The sequence below is a fragment of the Scyliorhinus canicula genome, chromosome 13 (genome assembly GCF_902713615.1).
Source record: "Scyliorhinus canicula chromosome 13, sScyCan1.1, whole genome shotgun sequence".
Classification (NCBI taxonomy): domain Eukaryota; kingdom Metazoa; phylum Chordata; class Chondrichthyes; order Carcharhiniformes; family Scyliorhinidae; genus Scyliorhinus; species Scyliorhinus canicula.
The window spans coordinates 89,977,784-90,004,214 of NC_052158.1; the positions used below are offsets into that span (position 1 = coordinate 89,977,784).

The 26,431-nt window shown below is 48.8% G+C and overlaps 1 protein-coding gene and 1 long non-coding RNA gene across 3 annotated transcripts in view; one reads left to right on the forward strand and one right to left on the reverse strand.

Annotated features, from left to right (window-relative positions):
- The window catches only part of ap1s3a (adaptor related protein complex 1 subunit sigma 3a), a 39,983-nt gene extending 31,560 nt beyond the window's left edge, over positions 1–8,423 (reverse strand). The window contains exon 1 of one of the 2 annotated variants that reach the window (XM_038815026.1): positions 8,299–8,423. In XM_038815026.1, coding sequence (XP_038670954.1) covers positions 8,299–8,301 — 3 coding nt within the window. In that variant the 5' untranslated portion in view covers positions 8,302–8,423. The remainder of the gene's footprint in view (positions 1–8,298) is intronic. The other variant, XM_038815027.1, reaches the window with a different exon arrangement.
- Positions 8,424–8,452: 29 nt separating this feature from the next.
- On the forward strand, positions 8,453–26,230 carry LOC119975412. Its single transcript, XR_005462759.1, has 3 exons — positions 8,453–8,559; positions 19,351–19,605; positions 26,143–26,230. It is a non-coding gene; the product is annotated as an uncharacterized LOC119975412 (long non-coding RNA).
- The last annotated feature ends 201 nt before the right edge of the window (positions 26,231–26,431 follow it).

Genomic DNA, 26,431 nt, shown 5'->3' on the forward strand with positions numbered 1-26,431 from the left:
CCCATCCTGCCACCACCTTTTGAAGGTGGCGTCAGTCAGTGCTGGTGTGAACCTATGGTTGTTGCAGATGGGAGCCTTGTCCGACATTTTGGTCAGGCCAAATTGCTGCCGCAGTTGGTTCCAGAATTGGAGGGTGGCTGTCACCACTGGGCTGCTGGAGTGTTTTTTGGGTGGGGATGGGAGTGCTGCCGTGGCGAGGGCCCGGAGGGAGGTCCCCATGCAGGAGGCCTCCTCCGCACGCACCCACTCAGCTTCTGGCTCCTGGATCCATCCCCTTACTCGCTCGGCTGTTGCCGCCCAGTGGTAGAATTGTAGATTCAGGAGGGCTAGCCCCCCCCTGGATTTTGTTTTTTGTAGGACCTTCTTTGGGATCCTAGCATTTTTACCCCCCCCCATACGAACGCCATGATAAATTTGTCCAGCGCTTTGAAAAAGGCCTTGGGGATGTAGATCGGAATGGGTCTAAACAGGAAGAGGAACCTGGGCAGTACGTTCATTTTGATCGTCTGGACTCTCCCCGCGAGGGAGAGCGGGAGTGTGTTCCATCTTTGCAGGTCCTTTTTAACTTCCTCCGTCAGGCTGGTGAGGTTCCATTTGTGGATCCCTTTCCAGTCATGGGCTATTTGGATCCCCAGGTAGCGGAATTTGTGTCGGGCTTGTTTGAACGGCAGCCCCTTTAGTGCTGCCCCCCCCCCCCCCCCCCCCCCCTTGCGGGTGTACTGGGAAGTTCTCATTTTTGCTCATGTTGAGTTTGTAGCCCGAGAAGGCTCCAAACTCTTTCAGGAGCGCGATGATTCCGTCCATGCTGCTTTGTGGGTCCGAGATATAGAGGAGCAGATCATCCGCATAGAGTGAGACTCTGTGCTCTCTACCTCCCCTTCGACAGTACATTTACATTTCTTCAGCAAGGGCAAAGGATTATTAAAAATTATCATGCAAATTTTATTACATTGGATTTCTTGCTGCCTGTCAGCAAATTACAAAGTACTGGGGCTGGATTCTCTGATCCTGCGGCTATGTCCGCAGGATCCGTCTGGTCTTACGACCAGAAAGTCGGCGCCGTCCCCACACCTTTCCTCCACCCAGTGGGGTGCTAGCAGCCACGCAGCGTAAAGCCCCCCGGCTTTATCTGCGGATACGGCCGCAGAATTGCCAGGTCCGTGGCCGTACATGTACACACTGGCGGCCTGTGGTGGCCACGCGCGATCCGTCCTGCCTAAAACTGCCTCCTATAACCCCCCTTGCCACCCCGGACCACCCACCAGCAATGCCCACCCTACCAGTGGAACAGTCCCCCCCCCCCCCCCCCCACTATGGCGGCGCGAGGTCCCCGAATGGTGTGAGCACACGCGGGCGACGCTGTCGGGACTCAGCACATCGGGGGTGGAGCAGCAGGGAAGTGCCTCAGGTGACACCCCGAGGTCGTCCATACGGCATGCGGCGCACTCCCCGAGTAGGCTCTTTTTGAGGGGGCGGAGCATCTCAAAAACGGCACCGCCCCCCATTCTAGCGTAAACGTAGATTCTCCGGCCGATCACCAAACGTGATTTTGGCGTTGGCAAGCGGAGAATACCGCCCTGGTATTTTTTTTCATCCCATGTCTATTTTTAGAAATAAGGATCATTAAAAGGTCAGGGGCACAATTTTAAAAGATTAAATTTAAAGTACCCAAATCATTTCTTATCCAATTAAGGAGCAACTTAGCTTGGCCAATTCACCTACCGTGCACATCTTTTGAGTTGTGGGGTTGTGAGGGTGAGACGCACGCAGTCACGAGGAGAATGTGCAAACTCCACATGGACAGTTCCCCAGTGCTAAAAAGAATTCTAAGTGAGGGCTAAACCGATGACTCCCCAGGGCCCAAATAAGTGACTAATTGTCATTGAATAGCGGTGGGGAACTTGCCGACAGATCCAGCGGGAAACGCCCCAGAAAACCTGCCACAAATTAACTTAAAAAGGATTTTGGGAGAATCGCGCCCACAGAATCCTGAGGGATCTTGACAGGGTGGATGTAGAAAGGCGACAGTGAATTCCCCGTTCCGTCGGCACGCATTGCTGCCCATGGGGTTCATGGCGGTGTGGGGTTACAATGGGAAATCCTATTTTATTCGGGATGTACTACCTTCACACAATACCTGAATCATTGGCTGGTGGCGGGAACGTAGAATCCCGCTGTCGGCATGCTGCTGGAGAGTCGGAGAATTCACCCCGCTGTTTCCTCCGGTGGGAGAATTTATAACTAGGGATCACTTTAAAAATAAGGGGTCACCCATTTAAGACAGGAATAAGGAGAAATGTCTTCTCTCAGGGGATAGTGAGTCTTTGAAACTCTCCCTGTAAAAGGCAGTGGAAGGAGTCTTTGAATATTTTTAAGTAGGAGCTTGGTAGATTCCTGATAAGCAAGGTGGTGAAAGGTTATCGGATGGGATGTGGAGTTGAGGTTTCAGTCAGATCAGCCATGGCGGAGCACGCTCGAAGGGCCAAGTGGCTACCCCTGCTCCTAATTCACATGTTTGTATGAATTAGGATGAACTAATAATGACAAGCCAATTCCCCGGAGGAACAACTGCATAATTTTTCATTTAGACAGTTATATGGGTAAAATGGGTATAGAGGCATATGGGCCAAATGCGAGCATTTGGGACTAGCTTAGTGGTTAAAAACTGGGTGGCATGGACAAGTTGGGCCGAAGGGCCTGTTTCCATGCTGCTATGACTCTATTTTATTCAGGATGTCGTTCCTTCACACAATACATGAATCATCAGTCAATGGATATAGGAGCTCCATTAATTGTTTAAATTATGTATCACTGCTGGGAGGTTGACGCTGTAAGTTTGACAGCCTCAATGCACATCAGATCAGCCACAATCTTCGTGAATGGTAAAACAGTGATGAGGGGCCAAGTCGAGTGGCTACTCCTGCTCCTAATTCGTATGAATTTTATATTAGTTTGACCAGCCAGAACTGCATATGTGGAAGAGGGCCAAAGCTTTTGCCTCCCTGATCGCACGCCGGCGAATCCTGCTCGGCTGCCGATCAGCAGCACCCAATCACAGCTGCAGACTGGCTGGCGGACCTGTCGGAATTTCTCCACCTGGAGAAGATCGAGTACACCATCCGAGGGTCAGACAAGGGCTTCCAAAAAGCGTGGGGGTCATTCAGCAGCCTGTTCCAAGGCCTGTTCAAGGCCAACAGCGACTAGGGAAAGAGGAGGGGAGGGGGGGGATGAAGGAGAGAAGGTAAGAACATACACACAATGGAGAGGAACAGAGGGAGAAGGGGAGGGAACCCAAGGGAGTTGCAGGGCGAAACAAAGGGAAAAAGGGAGGAGGGGAGGTGGCAGGAAGCTCCCACCCGATCTCGCAAGGACAACATCTAAAACCGCATAAGAGCGGAGAATAGTGTGAGACACCCTGGGCGAAAGTTGGTACCAGGGAAGAACGGAGAGAGCAGATGGAGAGAATGTATATAAAAATTTGTAAATAAGAAACGTCACTACATGCAAATCCCAGGTGCACTATATGTTAAGTTGTTATTCTGTAAAAACTGAAAAATGCCAATAAAAATATTTCAAACAAAATATTGGGTTGACAAACAAATTGATTGGTTTCCTGTTTGTAAAAGGAGCGATCAAAATTATTTTCTACTTTGATTTGGAAGCATTGAAAAATAGATTCTGAAAAATATGGAGCCACACCTTCTCCGTGTTCAACTGCTGATTAATACAAGGCTACTAACATTTAAAACATATCAAGTAAGATTATTGCTCAACATCAGCTGAATTGTAGCTGGCCGACAGTCAACACATCCTGATACCCAGCAATAGAAAACATGTTCTCCAATTGAAGTATCAGACTAGACTTAATTTCAGCTGGCCTGAATAATACTCTAGCAGTGTTGTTATGGGTTTTTGAGGCAGACTGAGAGAGAAGAATCAGAAGCGCAACTTTAACCTGGTTGTCACACGATGACCACATCATTATATGGTGTCAAATTAACAAATGGATAAAGGTTTGACAAGCTCTCCATATCCCCAAAATGAAAAAGCAACATGTCTCCATTAACAAGGAAGTACAGCACAGCAAGTGGCACCAGAACATTATTATCAGGTCTGTCACTTCAACTGAGCTGAAAGGAGCTGACAGGTGCTGGCGGGCGTGTTTACCAGCACATTGGTATCTTAAACAAACTGAGTACAGGTCATAAAGTCTCACATCTACACACTAGTAAAAATGCAACATTATGCCATTTTAAAGCATGGGATGCATTGATAATTGAATTATTTTGTAAGATACTTTCAGGAGCATAAGATATATAGACTTCAATCTAGCGGCCACGCTAGCTAAGAATGCAAATCCCGTAATGACCACTGAATCTCGAGAGATACCCAAAACTGGATTTGTGCCAGCCAGATCTCAGAATGAGATCTTCCCAGCTCCCGTCCGATGATGTAATCAAGTTCATGCCCAGGAACGGCATGGTAGCACAGTGGTTAGCATCACAGCTCCAGGGTCCCAGGTTCGATTCCCGGCTTGGGTCACTGTCTGTGCGGAGTCTGCACGTTCTCCTCGTGTCTGCGCGGGTTTCCTCCGGGAGCTCCTGTTTCCTCCCACAGTCCAAAGATGTGCAGGTTAGGTGGATTGGCCATGCCAAATTGCCCTTAGTGTCCAAAGGGTTGGGTGGGGTTGCTGGGTTACAGGTATGGGGTGGAGTTTTGGGCTAAAGTGGAGTGCTCTTAACAAGGGCTGCTGCAGGCTCGATGGGCCGAATGGCCTCCTTCTGCACTGTAATTTCTATGTAGGGCATCATGCCAGCGTGAACCACTACGTTTTCACAAAAAAAACCACATTCATAATGACGTCGGGGGCACACAGGTAAGTATAGCCTGATGGTGAGGGACATTGCCAGGGTGGCAGTGCCAAGGGCAGGCCCTCTCGGGAGCACCATTGGGGGGGAGGGGGAGAGGTTTAACTTTCTGTGTGTTGGGGGATGTGCCCCAAAGCCCATGGAGGGGGGGGGGGGGGGGGGATGGGAGGAAAAAAGAGGTGATGCTTGTGAGGGGGGAGGGCCCTCGCTTGTGAGGGGAGTGCCTTGATACTTGCATCATGGCCAATCCTGGGGTTAGGGGATTGGCAGAAAACAGATTCTGACGCCCTTTCAAGATGGTGCCCCGATCTCTGTGGTGCGGGCCTTGCCGACTCTTCAGGTCGTGCCGCACCCAGTGTGACATCACACACCCAGATTTTCTGTGCACTGAGTGCCAGGTAATCTGGGGTGAAAACTCAGCCACATGCCAGTTTCCAGTCTGATTCCGCCCACAGTGGAATGGAAGAATTAATTCCCACTGACTTCACTAGATGGTGCCAGAGTATACTATTTAGAGTTTCACTCAAGGCCCAAACACAGATCATATGGATGGTTTGAGATCCTGAAGGACCAAGTACACCTTCACTGTGATTTCTGAAAGGCATCCAAGAACGTGCATATATTGCTGCAAATCAACATTTAATGTAGGGAATATATGTTGAACTGAAGGTTTGTTAGGCTTTGTTGCTGATTTAAGTGAATGCTAAGTTTAAAGGTTTAAAGCTCTACTGCCTGGCAATGAAAACATACAGAGAGCACAAATCTAAACAAAGTTAGTCCAAGACATCTTTACAATGCAGTGACCATCTATTATTTTCGGTTGGGTTACACACCAATGCAAAATATTTGGGCCCAGATTTCCCTGGGGTTAGGGGATTGGCATAAAACATGCCGCCAATACCCCTTTCGAGCAGACTGCAGCTTCAGGATGTCAGGCACGCACAGGTTAGCGAGGAAATCCTAAAGTTGTGGTTGGTGATTCAGGGCTCCGATACTGATTGGACAATTGTGCAAATCTCGACCAAAACCCCCTAAACCTAACCAGTCCTGCAATCATGAAATCAGCAAGAATTACAACTTTGCCGCTCACGCATCACCGTTGGAAACCCCCTACAAGGTCACACACGTTTCAATCATTTGAAATTGTGTTTTTACAAAGAGCAATATGATTAACGAAATTTGATGAATAAAAGAAATGACTCTGAAAAAATAATTTTGCAATTGGAGTGCAGTTAGGCATTAAATTAAGGCCCTATCAGCTCTCTTGCATGGATCTAGAAAATTCCAGGACACTACTTTGAGGAAGAGCAGGTGGATATTCTGAGGTTTGCCAACTCCATCTGTGCATTGAGGGGAGATCCAGATTGGAGCATCTCGCGCGTCATCCCGAGTGTTGTATACCTCACAAGGGGCCTCTCGCGAGATTTACCGGCATCACTGAGTCGGGCACAACGAAACCGTACGATCGCAGTCAGCACCTCATCGCACCCCCCCACTATGACACGGGAGCCCCCCCAAAATTTGCCCCCCTCACTCTCCAGGCCTCCTAAATTATTTGCCCCCTCCCTCCCACCCCCCCCACCCACTTCCCCACCCCCCTCCCACTTCCCCAACCCCCAACCATATGCGCCCCCCACCCCCCCCGCCTTCCTCCCTCCCATCCCGCCCCATCACGGTAGCATGGGCAGCACGGTAGCATTGTAGATAGCACAATCGCTTCACAGCTCCAGGGTCCCAGGTTAGATTCCAGCTTGGGTCACTGTCTGTGCGGAGTCTGAACATCCTCCCCGTGTGTGCGTGGGTTTCCTCCGGGTGCTCCGGTTTCCTCCCACAGTCCAAAGATGTGCGGGTTAGGTGGATTGGCCATGATAAATTGCCCTTAGTGTTGGGTGGGGTTACTGAGTTATGGGGATAGGGTGGAGGTGTTGACCTTGGGTAGGGGGTAGGGTGCTCTTTCCAAGAGCTGGTGCAGACTCGATGTGCCGAATGGCCTCCTTCTGCACTGTAAATTCTATGTAAAGATCACCCCCCACTCCCCAACCATACACTCGCGCCACCGGAGCTCACCGGACCCCACAACTGCACATAACGTTACCTGGACCTGGTGCTGGTCCCCCCCCGGTGTGTCCATTACCACCCCCCCCCCCCCTTGCCAGTGTACGCACTCACTCTCTGGTCACCAAAATATCCCCGGTTCAGGGGCCCTGCCCTTGGGTGTTCAGAGGTTGGTTGCTGTGTTCAGAGGTTGGTTGCTGTGTCCGTGATGTTGCTTCCTGCAGTGTTCAGGCACGGTATTCGGTTATCACAATCTGATTGGGATGCTAGGCCATAACTCCCACATGCTACATGACACACTTAACTATGATTGCTAACTCCCTATTAGCTATAGCATTCAGCAGAAGTCTCCGTGGTCAATGGAAGTTGTGCGGTTGGTGAGGCAGGAGGGCTGGGGGCTGCTCCCGACCGAGAACAGCCCCCCCTCCCCCCTCAAGCTCCGGGGCAGTATCCCCAGTGCTACCGGGCTCAATGCCCGGGAGCGAAGTTGGTTACTCATCTCCTCAGATCCCCACAGCAGTCTTTCCATAAGCCTCATGCTTTTAAAAAGGAGTAGTAATCTGCACCCGTGTGACCATTTGCTGGGGAGTCGGTTTGATCACATGAGACCATTCGATAGGGGGTCGCTCCCATTAATTGTTGATTATTGGATTCTCACCACATTATGACGGGCCCTGATTCCACCAATGGGAGCGGACCGGTTAGATTGCAAACTGAGCGACGCAGTTCTCATTTTCGGCCTCTCCCGCAATCTAACGGCCTTGTCGCACTCTCGGCTTAAGCGAGGTGTGTCCATTAAATCACTCCCTCAGAAACCTTTCCGTTAAATTGCGCCCCTAGTCTCCGATGCCATCAGACCTGCTATTTTCTGTGTCAGATTTTCCAGCATTTGCTGTGCGTTTTTTTTTAAAAGAGCTGCACTAAAATCAGCCATACATTTTGTCCAGAGTGGTACATTTGCACATTACATTTTTCAAAAAAATCAGGGCCTGATTTAAACGAAGTCAGAAAACCCCCGAATCTCAGCAAGCCATCAAACTTGATTAGTTAGATACAAAGTAGCTAATGCTGTATTGAGGTACGACAAAACAATCGATTTTAACACTTTTAACCTTTATTTCGCTTGTATAAGTACCTGTAGTGTAATTCCTAACCCTTTTCTTTAAAACACATCAGGTACTCATAATCACAGCAACAATGTCTTGATCTAATGAACAGTGAACTCTTTCTTTCAATGTAGGCCATCAGGTGTGTCCTTGCTTTTTCACCTGCACAACCAGGTAAAGGTATTGGAAACTGCACTTGACAATGCAACTCTGTACTTATTTCTTTAAGATGTTGCCGAGGAATACAATATACTGAAAAAAAAACTTACCATTCTGCATTAAAGCATAAGGTGGAGGAGTTTAACCTCTCTCAGAGCCTCACCACAAAACATTTCCTGTGAAGCTTATATTCAGGAACCCATGGCACTTATCCCAGAATTCTTTGGGGTTAAGGCTCCTCCCTGCCTGTGGATTGAACATTAACCTGCAGTGAAACAGCAGGGTGGGGAAACCCTCAATACCTTATTGTTTCGTTGGCCTAATCCATGGGCCTTATTATCCTGATCCTTAACATTTCCTGTATTGCACAGGTAGGATAGGCAAAAGCTTATCAGTCTTGCAAATGAATGCTCGATAAGATTTTATTTAATGCTATTTCAGTGGTTGTGAGCGTGACAAGCTTTGGGATGACAAACATTTTGAATGTTATTGTTGATTTTTGGTGACCCAATGCTAGGCAAGTGAATGCAAATTATTCTATCTTATTCATATTTATATTACAAAATGTAATGATATTGGGCAGCACGGTAGCACAAGTGGCTAGCACTGTGGCTTCACACCGCCAGGGTCCCAGGTTTGATTCCCCGCTGGGTCGCTGTCTTGTGTGGAGTCTGCACGTTCTCCCCGGGGCGGGATTCTCCCATGCCGCGCCGTATGGGAGAATCGCCGTTCGCGCCATTTTTTCCCGCGGCGCCGATCCGATGCTGGCAGGCGATTCTCCGAGGAGCGGAGAATCGGCGCCATTTGCGCCGGTGCGTTTGGTGCGGCGCCGGTCACAGGCCGCTGTCTGCGGACGGGCCTCCGTTTCTCCAGCCTTGATGGGCCGAGCGCCCGTGCAGAATCGGCAGAGTCCCGCCCGGCGCCGTTCACACCTGGTAGCTGCTGGCAGGAACTCTGCGCGAAGGGTCAAGGGGTGGCCTGTGGGGCGGGGTAAAGCGCTCCATCACTGGGAGGGGGGGGGGGGCCTCCAATGGGGTCTGGCCCGCGATTGGGGCTCACCAATTGGCGGGCCGGCCTCTCCCCCCCCCCCCCCCCGGGCCTACTTTGTTGCGCTTCCGGGCCCCAGAACCCCCGTGCCATGTTGCGTTGGGCCCAGAGCGTTCCGTGAGTCTACCGTGCATGCGTCGGTTGGCGCTTCACCACTGCGCATGCGCGGGTTGGCACCGCCCCAGTCCGCGCCAGGATGTAAGGCTGGAACGGCATGAACCCCTCCAGAATCGCTACTGCCCGCGATGGGTGAATCGCACCCCCCCCCCCCGCGCCTTGTCTCCATGGGTTTCCTCCCACATGAGTTTCCTCCCACAGTCTAAAGACGTGCAGATTAGGTGGATTGGCCATGATAAATTGCCCTTAGTGATCAAAGGTTAGGAGGGGTTACGGGGATAGGGTGGAAGTGGGGGCTTAAGTTAGTCGATGCAGACTCGATGGGCTGAATGGCCTCCTTCTACACTGTATGTTCTATGTCTATGTCTAATCTGTCTTTGAATTATTTTAGTTGAGCAATGCCCTCAATCTTAACAGTTCATCCTTGTTTTCAAATCGCACCCTCACCATTTCCGTGATCACTTCCAGCCTCATAGCCCTCAAGATCTCTGCACGCCACCAATTTTTAAAAATTCATTAATGGGATGTGGGCATCCCTGGCCACCATTTATTGCCCTATTCTAATGGCTCTTGAACTGTGACTTGCTGGGTCATTTAAGAGGGGTTTAAGTGTCATCTGGAGTCACTTTTAGGCCAGACCAGGGAAGGTTGGCAGATGTCCTTCCTTAAAGGTTATTAGTGAACCAGTTGGGTTTTCATGACAATTGACAATGGTTTCATTGGCATCATTAGATTTTTAATTCCAGACTTTTCTTTTTATTGAATTCAAATTTCACCATTTGCTATGGTGGGATTCAAACCCTGGTTCCCAGAGCATCACCCTGGATCTTTGGATTACTAGTCCAATGACAATACCACTATCCCATGACCTCCCCAATCCTGACCTCATGAGCCTGTACTGATTTTAATTGGCTCACCATGAGTGGTTATGCCTCAGCTGCCAAGGCCCTAAACTCTCAAACTTCCTCCCTAAATCTCTCCTCCTCGTCACTTCTTCCTCCCTCAAGACACTCCTTTAAACTTGCCCCTGTGACCAAGGTTACAGTGCGGTGTGCTGTCACTTAGGGTGGCTACTCCGCTGCAGGTAGCAGAGTTCCCGATGCAGTGGAGAATATTATGCCGGGCAAAAAAACGGTATAGGCACCAGATCAGATGGTCTTAGTCCCCTGTTGGCAGCGGCAGTGAGCTGCACACTCCCACACTGGCAGGAGGATGTGAATGGGTCATTTGAACCCTTTTGCATCTGATTAATGAGCTGGACACCTGATTCTCCATGCTTCCATGATGCTCTGGTCCTCTAGGCCGGGATTCACGTGGGCATGGATTGGTGCAAGTATGGCCCTGATGCGGTGGACCTCAAAATAGGTTAAGGGGATAGATGGATGTCCTCAAAGTCCATCTGAGGGCACTCCACCCCAGTCAGAAACCCCCAATCACAGCCCCCAATCAGAAATACCCCCAACATCAAAGACCTCCCCCAGATCAGTCATCCCTGCCTGGAATCTAAAGAGCAGTCCAGGCAGAAACAGTGAAAAAAACACAGCTTTTTCACTTACATGATCCTTCTCTTTCATTGACCACATGTCCATTGTCGTGCAGTATCTCAATCAGACGTGTCCAGGCCATCTGGAGTCATACCCACCCCCACCGCCCAAGAGAACAGCTCAGAGAAGAGCTCCGAGACGACCACCATTGAGGCATCACAGCTTTCACCCGCACCTTCCACCAGCACAGAGACACTCACCTCAGTGGGAGACATTAGTAGACAGGCTTTCAGGGCACAATTTGGTGAGCACCACAGAGTTACTGATGCAAATCAGGGAGAGGAAGGAACATCCAAGGGAGGCAGCAGTCAGAGCTCTACTGGACCTCAGGACACAGTTGGGTCTCAGTCAGGTGCCGGGTCTCTGGCCAAGATTCTCTCTGAGCTGATACAGATGATAGGACTGAGCCATGAGATTCAGCAGTGTTGTTCGCAACAGCCCAGCGACTGCAAGGCTGATTGGATGAGTCCCATAAGCTTCAGGCACAGAAATGGCATAGACACTGCGTGGCACCGAGGTCAATATTCCTAGGGTAGTGACCCCTGTGGAAAATCTGGAGCGCAATGTCCGCGTCTTGAGTGATGGTGCCCAAGGCATGGCTCAGTCCGTGATGACCATAGCTGAGGATCTCGACACCATGCCACAGTCAATGAGGGACACGTCACAGACACAGGTGGACATTGCCGAGTCACTGCAGAGCATGGCCCAGTTACTGAGGATCATCACGGAGGGTGTCAACACCATGGTGCTGACAATGGGAGCCTTTAGGGCTGGCAGCAGCAGATTACTCAGAGGCCTCTGAAGCTCACTCCTGCTGTCGCTGCATTCCATGGTGTCCCCCAAGGCCCTCACGGCACTGTCAGGGCAGAGGAAACACTGGAGGCCAAACCATGGCCTGCCTCCAAGGAGACTACGGTGGTCTCCAGTTCTTTAAAAAAAAACCTCTCCTGACACCAGATATCTCAAGGGGAGCGGGTAGAACAGGGTGGCATGGTGATGCCTGTGATACTGGCAAGTCGGCCGTGGCCTTCCAACTTCAGGCCCTCTAGGAGTATCTGCCAAAGGCATCAAAGGCCACAGGTCACGGAAAGCAGCAAGCTGCTTCTACCTCGTATGCATCCTGGGGGCACACCTAGATGTAGCACTCAACCACGAAAGATCAAGTGAGGAGCACTGAGTGGGCACTGATGTAGTCACTATCTGTAGCTCGGGGGAATGGAGACCTGTCACAATTAAAACATGTCACACCTCAAGTGAAACCTCTGTCACGTTAAGAGAATCTGGAGATGATGAGGGCCTCTCTGGTCCTTCTCACATGCTGGACCCTCGTCACCGCCTATCCTCCATCCTCCAGCTCGTCCTCCTCCAAAACACTCCCTGATGCCTTGGTACTTGTGGGGTGACATGCGTCCCATCGATTGCCGCCTGGACTTGTGGCAGCTTGGCGATGGCAGCAAATCCTGTGGCCCGGTCAACTTGGTCGGCCTGGTTCAGACAGATATTGATACAGTTATTGACAGTTATCAGACAGATATTGTATGCCCAGGCATACAGAGCATCTGCCACCTCCCGGGTGCACCTGTGGGCGGAATATTGGAACAAGCCACACAGGTCCCAGCTCGAGCCCAGGAATGACCCGGTGATGTAAACGTTTTAAGGCTACAATGACTTTCATGGCCACCGGGAGTGGGTATCCTCCTCATCCACAGATGTCTCACTGTCTCTCTGATGAGACACAGTCTTCTGTGGCACATGGTGTCTGGCAGCTCGTGGAATGACCAATGATGCCTGTACACCTTGGTCCATCTCTGGCCTCCGCTTCTGGGTCTCTCCTCAGCCTGATGGGTGGCCAGGTTTTCAGGGTGTGCGGCGGCCTCCTGCACATGGGATGCCACTTCCAGCCTCCGTTGTTGTTGTGTTTTATGACATCTGCCCGCCTTGGTTGCCACAGCACACCAGGGATCCACACCAGTAAATATAATTTTATGTGTAAGGAATTGTAGGAGAGGGAAAGACTGACAATCAGTTCGGGCTTCTACCCACGAACCCTCAAATCCCCCAAGCCTCCCTCACCCTTACCATGACTGTCCCACATTCTCTCAGTGTGCCAGCCAGTGGGCCAGTTGTGCTCACCCTGCACACTCACCCCTAGCCACAACAAGCGTCCCAATACCCCAGACCCCTGCCAGGAACATTAGGGAGGCTATGCTCAGTGTCCTCCGCTGATCCAGACAGTTACCCTTTGGCTGTGAGAGGATGCTCAGTGGTCAAGCCCTGCTCTTTAGGGTTTGATTGTTGGCAGCGGCCCTATGGTGCTGATGCTCCTAGAGTTCAGGAAAACTGTTCAGGCATCAACATATGTTGGACATGCAGTGCACTAATCATTCTCTGAGACATGGCACCTGTGTTTTTGAGGAGGCACTTGAGAGAGCGTGAAGTGCTCTCACAACTAACAAGACTAGTTCCTCATTTGAAATAACCTTCAGTTGTGAAGCTAGAGGATGCTCACCGTCAACGGGGGTGAAATTAAATTTTAGGAAAGAAGCTTAAGTGGGGCTCTGACCTGGAAGAGTTTGGTAGAACAGACAGGCAGCAACCATGGTTGCCACTGTTGTGGGTTTCCCCAATATGTAAAGATGGCATTAAATCATCATGGACACAAAGCCCCTCACCCCCCAGCCCAGGTTAGGCCTCCGACCCGGAATGCTTCAGCCCTCCGACCAAGCCCAATCCTTCCGAGTGGTCCCCTCTTCCCCCCCCCCCCCCTTCCTGAGCACTGCAGCAGCAGCTCCAGTGCCCTTGAGCTTCATGCCAGAAAATGGAAAGGGTTACTCACCTCCTCACTTCCTTCCAGTAGCCATTGCACCAGATTGACATTTCCCCACACCCACGTGACTTCCCATTGGGGAGTTGGGTAATTCCCGGGCGGCCGCTGCATTTGACTTCAATCTTGTTAATGAGATTGAAATGCTTGCAAATTAGGGTTAATGATATTCCCGCCATTTTTTGTGTGAGATCCGGGACTCACCCTTGGGAGCGGGCCAGGTGAATCGCAAAATGGTTCATGTCCAGCGCGAATCCCGATTTTGCCCTCTCCCGCTATTTACCCGACACGCTCCGGGCGCAACCTGGTCGCTAAATCACAGCCAGATTTCTCTTCTGAAAACGTCCACAATTTATAATTCTATGACCAAATTAGACAAGTACACCCTGTCCTTTGATTTTGGTCTTTTGAAAATGAGAAAACCAAGAACTATTTGTCTGGCAATGAAGACAGACAATTAATGATGAATAGAAGACTGACAGATATTCGACTTTTGTTGAATTTAACTGTCTGATGTCCTTCTTGAATCCTCACTCTCAACTAATTTTGACGAACTGTTTTGGTCTCCTTAAAACAGATTACGTAAGAGTCCGTTTTAAGTGGATTTGGGATTAACGGACTGCTTGATTGTCTTTTACGAATCGCATTTGATGGTCTGATATTTTAGGTATGTTTAGGACACAGTTGCGATGGCCGAGTGGTTAAGGCGTTGGACTTGAAATCCAATGGGGTTTCCCCGCATAGGTTTGTGCCCTGCTCAAAGCGACTGTGATTCAAAATGATTCTAGGTATGTTCTTTTGCCAAAAAATGTTGCAAAAAAACATTCCCTTGTGGAAATCCTATCTGTACAGAAAGAAATGAAATGAAATGAAAATCGCTTATTGTCACGAGTAGGCTTCAATGAAGTTACTGTGAAAAGCCCCTTGTCGCCATATTCCTGCACCTGTCCGGGGAGGCTGGTACGGGAATCGAACCGTGCTGCTGGCCTGCTTGGTCTGCTTTAAAAGCCAGCGATTTAGCCCAGTGAGCTAAACCAAGTTATTAGATTCCACGATTAATTTTTTTGATTATTGTGGGGCAGCTTTCTGAATAATGTCAAACCACTTTGTACATTTGTTTTTCTCTGCAAGATACTTCCCAATGTTATTTCCTTATCCTGATTGATTAACATTTTATTACAAAAATGTGTCTGGCCTCAGCAATTCCTGTATATCCCACAAATATTCTTGCAAGTTATCAAAGTGGATTTTGCTGGCAACTGAACTAGTCATCAAATGGTAGATTTAGCAAATAAATCTGGAGTCCTTGTCCCAGTTTTTTTGACACTTCCTGGAACTGCTTATGTTCCGTTTTCTGTGATACGCACCCCATTTCACTTTTCCCAGCTAAATCCACTATTACATGGGTTGTGGGGGCAGCTGAGATTATCTGAATTTTTTTTAAAAAGCACTGAATTTATGGATACATCTGTGCTAATATTCTACTTAGCACATTTTAAAAATATAAACTGAAGCTGCCCATTTCTCTTCTGCTTTCCTTCATTTCTTGAGGTGCTCAAAGACATAGCTCTAATCCCACAGTATCAAATCACAGAATAATACAGCACAGAAGTGGTCCTTCAACCCCAGTCTGCACCGACACATGAAGAACACCTGACCTGCCTACCTAATCCCATTTGATAGTACTTGGCTCATAGTATAGATTTAACTAGGTTCAAATTTTACATCTCATGTGCCTTGAGAAGTACAAAAGTATTTATTTTCAATCTGGTGTACTTTGAAATTTTATTTTTGAAATAAAGTTTTAGATTTGGAAAAGTGAAGTCGTATGGGGTTCAGGGTGTACTAGCTAGATGGACAAAGAACTGGCTGGGCAACAGGAGACAGAGAGTAGTGGTGGAAGGGAGTGTCTCAAAATGGAGAAGGGTGACTAGTGGTGTTCCACAGGGATCCATGCTCGGACCACTGTTGTTTGTGATCTACATAAATGACCTGGAGGAAGGTATAGGTGGTCTGATTAGCAAGTTTGCAGATGATACTAAGATTGGTGGAGTTGCAGATAGCGAGGAGGACTGTCAGAGAATACAACAAAATATAGATAGATTGGAGAGTTGGGCAGAGAAATGGCAGATGGAGTTCAATCCAGGCAAATGTGAGGTGATGCATTTTGGAAGATCAAATTCAAGAGCGGACTATATGGTCAATGGAACGGTCCTGGGGAAAATTGATGTCCCGAGAGATCTGGGAGTTCAGGTCCATTGTACCCTGAAGGTGGCAACGCAGGTTGATAGAGTGATCAAGAAGGCATACAGCATGCTTGCCTTCATCGGACGGGGTATTGAGTACAAGAGTAGGCAGGTCATGTTACAGTTGTATAGGACTTTGGTTAGGCCACATTTGGAATACTGCGTGCAGTTCTGGTCGCCACATTACCAGAAGGATGTGGATGCTTTGGAGAGGATGCAGAGGAGGTTCACCAGGATGTTGCCTGGTATGGAGGGTGCTAGCTATGAAGAAAGGTTGAGTAGATTAGGATTGTTTTCGTTGGAAAGGCGGGGGTTGAGGGGGGACCTGATTGAGGTATACAAAATTATGAGGTATGGACAGGATGGATAGCAACAAGCTTTTTCCAAGAGTGGGGGTGTCAGTTACAAGGGGTCACGATTTCAAGGTGAGAGGGGAAAATTTTAAGGGAGATGTGCGTGGAAAGTATTTTATGCAGAGGGTGGTGGGTGCCTGGGTCGCTTCACCAGCGGAGGTGGTAGAGGCGGGCACGATAGCATAATTTAAGAGGCATCTAGACAGATATATGAACGGGCGGCAACAGAGGGAAGTAGACCTTGGAAAATAGGAGACAGGTTTAGATAAAGGATCTGGATCGGCGCAGGCTGGGAGGGCCAAAGGGCCTGTTCCTGTGCTGTAATTTTCTTTGTTCTTTGTCCTATTACTTTGGTGGGATTCTCCGTTCCTGACACAAAATGTTACCTCAGGGCAGGATTCGTGGACTTCCACGATAGCAAAACTGGTTCCACAACTGGACCGATTCAGCGACCGTGGAGGGACTAGCACTGGCACCACGTGGAACACAGTCGATTCCAATGAAAAATGGTGCAGGATTCGTCGGGTCCATGATTGACACTCCAGAGGCTGACAAGGTGCAGCCGTATATACACACTTCACTCCCCACACACCCTCATCACATGTACTGGAGCGCGCCGATCCTGCTGATGGGTCGGCTGGGGCCAGAGGGCACCTGGGGGGGGGGGGGGGTGCCCGTGCGGGAAACCCATACGACCTGTGGCTCTAAGTTCACAGTGGGCAGTCAGCGGTGTGTGCAGCTGGATGGCTGCCTTGCAGGTCGCGGCAATGGTGCTTCATGCCTGTCCACCCTGACCTCATAGCCCACCTCCTGGCCAACCCCCGCTACTTGCCCCCCCAATCCCAGCCCTGGCAGAATTCCCCCCCAGCCAGTGCATGACTGTCAGCAAAGCATAGTGATGTTGGACACTTTCCATACCCCCTCTATCTTCATCAGCCACGGCGCCAGTTTCACCATTTTTGAAAGCACAAGTGAACCTCGCCATCGGCAATTCACCCCAGGGGAGGCAGAGCATCACGGAGGCCTCAGAGAATACCGGGTCAGACCCGTTAATGACATACCAATGGTGTTTACTGTACATGCAGTCCGAAATGTATTGACGCCGCTGTCGAGGCACCGGAGAATTGCGATTTGGCATTAAACCGGCCCCCACCATGATTTTGGCATCAAAATCGGCATCCCAACTGGTGATGGCAGCAAGCTACACCACACCACCCCTCCCCCACATGCGGGAGGATGAAAATGGATCATTTGAACCCTTTTGCATCCAATTAACAGGCTGGGCACCCGAATCTCCACACCTCAGTGATGCTCCAGGCCTCTCGGCAGGGATTCATGCGGGTGTGGATTGGAGCATATATTTTCACGAGTAGCCCTGGCACAGTGGACCCCATGGGTCAAGGGGGTAAGTATTTAACGTTGGTGTCCCCAAAGACAATCATAGGCCCCCCTACCTCCACAATGCCAATACTGCCCACTTCATGCCCACCATAAGAGACCCCATTTCAGAGATTCCCCCATCAATCACCCCTGCCTGGAAGCTAAAGAGCCGTCCAGGCAGAAACAGTAAAAAGTCACTGCTTTTGCTCTCCCCAGCCCCTTATATCTGTTGCTGAAGAAGTGTTGAAAGCAGCAGCTGTCAATTCATAGATAGCCAAAACACATAACAAGGCTTTAAGTCCCCTCAGATCCTTTGATGTCTGAGGCCTCTATTCATTTTCAAAGAGAAATAGCTTTTAGTTGGCTGTAGTTGACAGAGTATTAGCTTCCAGACAGCTTGAATATGTCTCCAACATCCCGCTTTGAAACTAACCGCAATGCTATGTTCTCGCAAAGCTATGATTGACAGGTCCTCACCATATCAAAAGTAGCTGTGTTTTTTGTTCAGAAAAAAAAAGTGAAACCACTGCTATACCGGGGGTGGGGGCGAGGAGGGGCATACTTCCTGTGGTAGTGGGGAGGGTTCCCCTACTTGTCAGTGGAGGGTGGGCAGGATTTGCATTGTGGGGCCTTGGGTGGGGGGTGGGGGGAGGGCAGCTGCTGGACCTCGTCATTGGGCCACCCACTCAAAATGGCCACATGTCCCACGAGCTCCCCACTATGCATAAATTACCATGCAAACGGAGAGTGTGCTCCATGAGGGGGGAGGGGGGGCACTCCTAACACCAGCACAGACCAGGAGTTATTCTACTCCAGCAGAACGTAGACACCAGATAAACCAGCCTTTTGTGTTCCTGCAAATCAGTCAATCTCCTTCCTTTGTGTTTCTCTACCTTTTCAGCTTGTCTTGCCCTTCTCTTCTGCTGCTGTATCTGCATTTTTATTTTCTCTTGGTTGGGAGCTAGTGTATACCGTGGTGATGAAAAGTGATCCTGAGGAAGCTGCATTTTTGTTGGTAATTTGTAATAGTTGGCATTCCCGCTCATCCCCTCCCTGTTACACTTTTCACGTGCATCCTGCCCCAGCCCTCTTGCTATCTTCCCCTCCCCCACCCAGCCACTTGCTCATACATGATCCCCTAACCGTTAGCATCCCACTATCGCCTTCAGTCCGGCTCACTTCCATGAGTGAGTCAAATTCTGAAAGTGAATTCAAATTGCATGAGTAGAACGAAGACCACACTTTCAAATTGGTAAATGGAAAATTTTGAACTGACATAAGGAAATTCTTCCTGTAAAAACGGTGAGGCATGAGCTGGCCCTTTAATTATAGCAATTCTTTCAAATCAATTCTTCCATGTGGCAAGGAGGAGTGTAATCTATAAAAACATTTTGTATCACTCCATTTCATTAATTTACAGATGTTGGAATCATTTGGAATCACATTTAGAACGAGTTTCCAAACGTCTCCTTGTTCCAAAGGACCATCACTCTATCCCATACACTCAGCTGGTGGGTCATCTCCCAGATGGCTCCAAATTAGCATATTTAACCTACCAGCAACACATTTGGTTAGCAATCTTAATTTTCGCAATGCTCTCTGTACCATTTTTACGATTACCCAGAACTAATTTGTAACTCTCTGCCTCTAGTATTATCTGAGGAATTCCCATCCAGCCAACGTTCGGTCTCGCCCACCAATCATGGCTCATAAAGTCCAAAATTTAAGTGCTGGCTCATTTCAGTGGTAATTTCACACCATGGCTGATCCAGGAAACCAAACTGGTGGCGGTTTTCGAAACAATGGACAACTGCGAGGGAGATCAGAAAGAAAAACAACTTGCATGTTTCAATCAACTTTCCAGAATCCTGACCTCATCACATCTGAACGTTTTACAGCCAATGAGGTACTTTGAAGTGTTAATTACTGTTTGTAATGTAGACTAATATCAGCATTTCATTGTCCTGGGTCATTGATTATTTTGCAGATCAGATTGAAATCCACGGAAAGGAAAAAAAAACAAAACCATTCATTTTGTAGCCTTCAATTAATCTTATTTAATAAATAACAGGTTGTCACCAATGTTACCAGGGAGACCGTAACAAGAAGCTTTGTAACCTATATACCATAGGCTGAGTGGTTGAAGGTATTCAACCTGTACATTGTACATGTTTCAAGATAAAACTGCTTCATATTTGTTACACACATTATATACATGTCACATTATAATGGAGACATAGTTGATCTCTACCATGACTTACCTTGTGTGAAATCAGTCATCTTTTTGCAGTGCTATGACATCAATGGAATGGTTCCATTTGCTTTGATGTCACAGGCATATTTCTTTAGGGTCTTTCACAGATGGGATTGTTTATGTAATAAATGGAACAAGTACCATCTCACCTTTTGTGTGCTGGTGCTTTTGGCCACCATCAAAATAGCAAGAGTCATAGGTCAGAAGTTTTTCAAGAGGTAAGAAATCCTACCACTGGGAGCAAAAGAAAGATCGGACATGTGTGGGAAGATAGACCCTGGGTGGCATTTCACCAGCAATGACCAATTAAGATGCCATGGCAGGATCTCAGTACCAATGAGAATCCACCACCCCCAACCTGACAGCTACATGAATGGAGTTGGCCGCTATGTAGACTGGTCCCACCCTCCAATAGCAGAATCATTGCTGTTGGGGATTCCTCAGTGTCATATAACAACCAGAAAGAGCAACCCCATCTGCTCTCCAAGAACCTGTTGGCAGGCAGTTGCCCCACATGGTGGGGGTCCCTCCAGGTGAGTGTAGGAAGTGGCCGTATCTATTAAATTAGTTTAAGTGCCTGGCCACTAGGATTCCTGGTAATAGGAAGACACCAGAATTCCTCCCCAATGCCTTTCACTGTCATTTTACAAGGCCTCCTCCTTCAGACCAGCTCCAGAGGGCTGAACCATCTCTTTGAGAAGGCAACTTTGGACACAGTAGGAAGATTAATGCATCAGAGGTCCAAGTTTAAATGGAAGCACCATATCTGGGGGTACATGAACAACATTTTTTTTTTGTAAATAATTTTTATTGAAAAATGTTGAATTTACACAACAATAACGCACCATAGTAAAATACCAAAAATAACAATAATATTAACAATCATAAACATTCACCCCACCCCCATGCACAACACAGCATTTTAACAACAACGCAAATTAACACAATATAAAGTTACAGAATAGAAACTACAATAAGGAACACCCCCCCCCCCCCCCCCCCCCCCCCCGCGTTGCTGCTGCTATTGACCAAGATACCTATCTTTGCGCCACGAAGTCCAGAAAAGGCTGCCATCGTTTATAGAACCCTTGTATTGATCCTCTCAGGGCAAATTTGACCCGTTCCTGTTTTATAAATCCCGCCATGTCACTGATCCAGGTCTCCACACTTGGGGGCCTTGCATCCTTCCACTGTAGCAGAATCCTTCGACGGGCTACTAGGGACGCAAAGGCCAGGACACCGGCCTCTTTTGCCTCCTGCACTCCCGGCTCTACCGCAACTCCAAAAATCGCGAGTCCCCACCCTGGTTTGACCCTGGATCCAACCACCCTCGACACCGTCCCCGCCACCCCCTTCCAGAATTCTTCCAGTGCTGGGCATGCCCAGAACATATGGGCGTGGTTCGCTGGACTCCCCGAACATCTGGTGCACCTATCCTCACACCCAAAGAACCTACTCATCCTAGTCCCGGACATGTGGGCCCGGTGCAGCACCTTAAATTGGATGAGACTAAGCCTCGCACATGAGGAGGAAGAGTTGACTCTGTCCAAGGCATCCGCCCAAGTCCCGTCCTCTATCTGCTCCCCGAGTTCCTCCTCCCATTTAGCCTTCAGCTCCTCTACTGACAACTCCTCCAACTCCTGCATTACCTTATAGATGTCAGACACCTTCCCCTCTCCGACCCACACTCCCGAAAGCACTCTGTCCATCGTCCCCTGCGAGGGCAGCAAATGGAATCCCTCTACCTGTCGCCTAGCAAACGCCTTTACCTGCAAGTATCTGAACATGTTCCCTTGGGGAAGGCCAAATTTATCTTCCAGTTCCCCCAGGCCCGCAAACCTCCCGCCAATAAACAGGTCCCTCAATTTGCTGATGCCCGCCCTTTGCCATCCCCTAAATCCCCCATCCTTGTTCCCCGGGATGAACCGATGGTTGCCACCCAGTGGAGCCTCCATCGAGCCCCCTGTTTCCCCCCTATGCCGCCTCCACTGTCCCCAGATTCTTAGGGTCGCCGCCACCACCGGGCTCGTGGTAAACCTCTTAGGGGAGAGTGGCAACGGCGCCGTTACCATGGCACCCAGGCTCGTACCTCTACATGACGCTATCTCCATTCTTTTCCACGCCGCCCCTCCCCCCTCCATCACGCATTTACGCACCATTGACACATTGGCCGCCTAATAGTACCCCAGAAGGTTGGGCAGCGCCAGCCCGCTTCTATCCCTCCCTCGCTCCAGGAACACCCTCCTCACTCTCGGAGTCCCATGCGCCCACACAAAGCTCAGAATACTGCTGGTCACTCTCCGAAAGAAAGCCCTGGGGATAAAGATGGGCAGGCACTGAAAGAGGAACAAGAACCTCGGAAGCATCGTCATTTTTTACTTGAACAAAATTGATGGAGTCATAATCCTTGTAACCCATGAATGCTCTTTATTATGCTGCGGCACAGCAGCATACTTAGTCCAGAGATTAGTTACAGATCAGCTTGCTGCACCATTATGTCACAGCAACTCCCCTCCCCCAAGCAGCTTGGCCAGTATACACACTTGGCTGACTAGTCAGGTAAGTTCCTGTTTACACAGTTAGAACTGTGGGTGGGTGGTGGCAGATACAACTCCAATACACAAGTGACATCCCTACTTGAGCGATATTAAAGATTTGTATGCTATTATTCTCTTTCCCCAACTAGCACCAAATTCGATCAGTGAGTCGTTCACCTCTTGTTTGTGGGACCTTACCATTTGAAGAATTGCTGCCACCGTGTACTGCATGTTCTTTTCATCAGAGTCAGCATTAATCTTCCACCTGCATGCCAAATCTTATCCAGTTTCCCAGGTCAGAGATTATCTACCTATTCAAGTGCTCACCATTGTGAGGAAGGTATAGTCAAGTTGAAGTGGGACTTCCACTGGCGCTTCAGGAGGAGGAGGCACCTTAAAGGGAGCAGAAGAACTGCAAGGACTGGTGTGAATGTTTTCAATTAGGCCTTCACTGAAGTCCTCACAATTTGTTAGAACCGGAGGAATAGCAGATGTGACCATACCTGGACCTGCTCGTCCAATCACTGACTTTCTACCATGGCCTCAAGGGCTATGCCAACCCCTCTGCTGGCTGCACCCAAGTTAGCGATATCAGGGGGAACTAAGACAGGAGAAATCAGGCAGGTTGTCACACACCCCACCCCTTTTGTCATGAACAGGGTGGGGAAGAAATATCCTGCAGCCTTCCCAACCAACAGGGAAGGTGGGGGAGGGGAGGGATCTGGAAGGGGGAAAAAAGGGGAATGACAAGTTGGTTGGTCTCACTGCACAATTTCTCTTTTGCTACATTGCATGATTTTGGATGGTATAGAGGAGGAAAATCAAGCACGAGAGAGTGACATCTTCAGTTTGTGGCAGAATTGGGTGACAGAAGCAAACCGTAGAAGTTAACTTACCCAGTGTCTTTTTAAATGTGGTTTAGTACAACAAGTTGCTTATCAGAGGGACATTCAAACAGATGTGGATGGAATCATGGTGCTTGCAAACAAAGGAAGCTTAGAAACAATGATTGCAAAGGTTCCCTTCTGCTGTAACTACTGGTCAAGAGGATGATTCTTACCTAGGTAAAAGTAAGAATGCTGGCTGTTTGGAGCTTTGCGTACCTAATATGGGAAACTTCAGTCGCTTTGATGTTTGATAGCCATAAAGTAACTAGTATTCTAATAACAGAATTTTAGTCATTCCCAAAAAGACTGAACTGTTATACAATCAGTGGTGATGAAACAGCCTTAATTACTCCTATGCATTCAGCAAACACAAAGTTAACACAATGGGATGGGTTTAACAACTGAGAGATGGGGGTGGGTGGGGATAGTAAGACAGAGCAGAGCCTGTTCTCTCCAAAAGGTTACAGAATTCTCAGGAGTGCCGGAGGTTCACTGCAGAAAGTCGAGAGCTGGAATGGATCATTCACTCCATAGTCCAGGAACCAGGTGTATTATTTGGATGGTATTTAATGCACACCTGTTCTACAGTATTATAGCAACTCTTCAGTCAATGTACATTTATTACGGCTTGCCATTTGAAACCAGTACAGACAGAATCACGCAGAAGTTAATAACCTTTAGTTGTGACAGTAACTGCAGTAAAATATTTAGTGGTTTTCGCACACTGCTATTTCCACAGTTAAAACTGCCCATTCAATTTCAAATCTCACTGAAATTATGGATGCAAGTCTCCACCTAGTGGAGGAAGATTGTCAGAGTTAAGTTGTATCGTTGCTGTTGCACACACTGATTTCCCTCAGCAGTATATGGATTGCGACCTTTCATCAGTCATGTGATTTCAGACTCAAATAAATTCTCTATTATAATAATGATAATCTTAATTTTCACAAGTAGGTTTACATTAACACTGCAACTGTGAAAAGCCCCTAGTCGCCACATTCCGGCGCCTGTTCAAGTACACAGAGGGAGAATTCAGAATGTCCAAATTACCTAACAGCAGGTCTTTCAGGACTGGTGGGAGGAAACCGGAGCACCCAGATGAAACCCATGCATACACAGGGAGAACGTGCAGACTCCACACAGACAGTGACCCAAGCCGGGAATCGAACCTGGGACCCTGGAGCTGTGAAGCTAACCACTATGCTACTGTGTTGCCCTAATTGATGGCTTATCTAGTCATGTTTAGATGGAAGTTGGGCAAAATACACTATCCAGAAACCTTTACTATATAGTGCATATGTGACTACCAAATAAGGGCGAGACTAATTCACACCCCTGTGGTCAGCAGTAACAACTTAATTTGGCACCTTAAGGTAGCACACCGTCCCAAAGTGCTTAACTGGAGCCTCTGCCCAGGCATTTATATAGGAAGTGGCCACAGAACACCATCACAACAAGAAAAAAGGTAAAGCCTTCACGAGAGGAGAAAATAGGAAAACAGGTTTTCTTTTGTTTTTATTCTTTCATGGGATGTTGGTGAGGCCAGCATTTCCGTCCATCCCTAACTGCCCTGAGGGGGTGAAGCTGAGCTGCCTTCTTGAACGGCTGCAGTCCATGTGGTGTAGGTACACCCATGGGGCTGGAAATGACATCTAGGCTTTTGACCCAATGACAGCGAAGGAACGGTGATATATTTCCAAATCAGGATGATAAGAAGTCACAGATGGTAGAGTTCCCATGAGCCTGCAGCCCTTGTCCTTCCGGGTGGTAAAAGTCACGGATTTGGAAGGTGCTGTTAAAAAGACCCTTCTTGGTGCACTAAAATACTGAGCGCGATTTAATGGCCTCATTGCGCCCGACTTGGTAACGCGACAAGGTCATTTAATCACGACACTCGGAACGCCTCACGAGATGTTACAATCTGAACCTCACCCTCCCTGGGCGAGATCCAGATTAACATATTTAAATGAGTCATTAGGTTCATTTAAATATGCCCACATCGGATTCTCCCGAGGCCCAGAAACTAACGGTCCTACCTGGAAAACCTCGCCATGGCGCCATTTAGCACTGGTTCCCACAAACGTGGACCAGGCTTAATGGCACCTGGGGGGGGGGGGGGGTCTTCAAAGCCATTGGAGCGCCTGGTTGGTCAGGCTCTGGGCAGCGTGATACCCTGGCATTTCCGCTGGCAACCAGGCACCTTGGCACTGCAGCCTAGCACGTTGGCACTTCCACCCATGCACCCTGGCAGTGCCAACCAAGTACTGCCAGGGTGCCACTAGCAGGGTCACTGCCAGGAATCAGGCCCAGGTGCCCTGCCCGGAAGAGCTGGGATGAGGAGCAGGCTCAATGACCACCCCCCTCCCCAAAGAGGCAAGTTAGGGCAGTGGGGAGATCCAGAGGGCAGTGGGGAGATCCGGAGGCGTGTCCGACAGGGGGGGTTCAGTGCAGGAAATGAGGTAGGTGCAGCCTCGGCAAGGCATTCCCTGCAGAGGCCAAAAACACCTCAAAGAACTGTTAAATAGCGGGGGTCATTCTCAGTGCTGCAGCTGCCAAGAAACACCCCGCTATACGCGCCAAACATGGACACCTTACATGGTACAACTGGGTTTGTAAACAGTGTACCAAATAGTGACTGGTGAAGAACTCGCAGGCCCTGTAAATTTAATTGATACTTGTGTAATGTCAAACCTTTCTATTCTGCGAAATTCCAAAGTTTTAACAGTTTTTAAAAATTGATTTTTTTTCTCTATTCATTGTTACAGGATTTGGGCTTCACTGGCTAGGCAAGAATTCTTTGCCCGTTCATAATTACCCTCGATAAGGTGGTGGTGAGCTGCCTTCTTGAATCGCTGCAGTCCATGTGGTATAGGTACACCTACTGTGTTATTATTCCAGTATTTTGACCCAGCGACAGTAAAGGAAGGAACAGCAATATATTTCCAAGTCAGGATGGTGAGTGACTTGGAGGGGAACTTCCAAGGTAGTGTTCCCAGGTATTTGCTGCCCTGGTCCTTCTAGATGGCAGTGACCATTTGTTTGGAAGATGCTGCC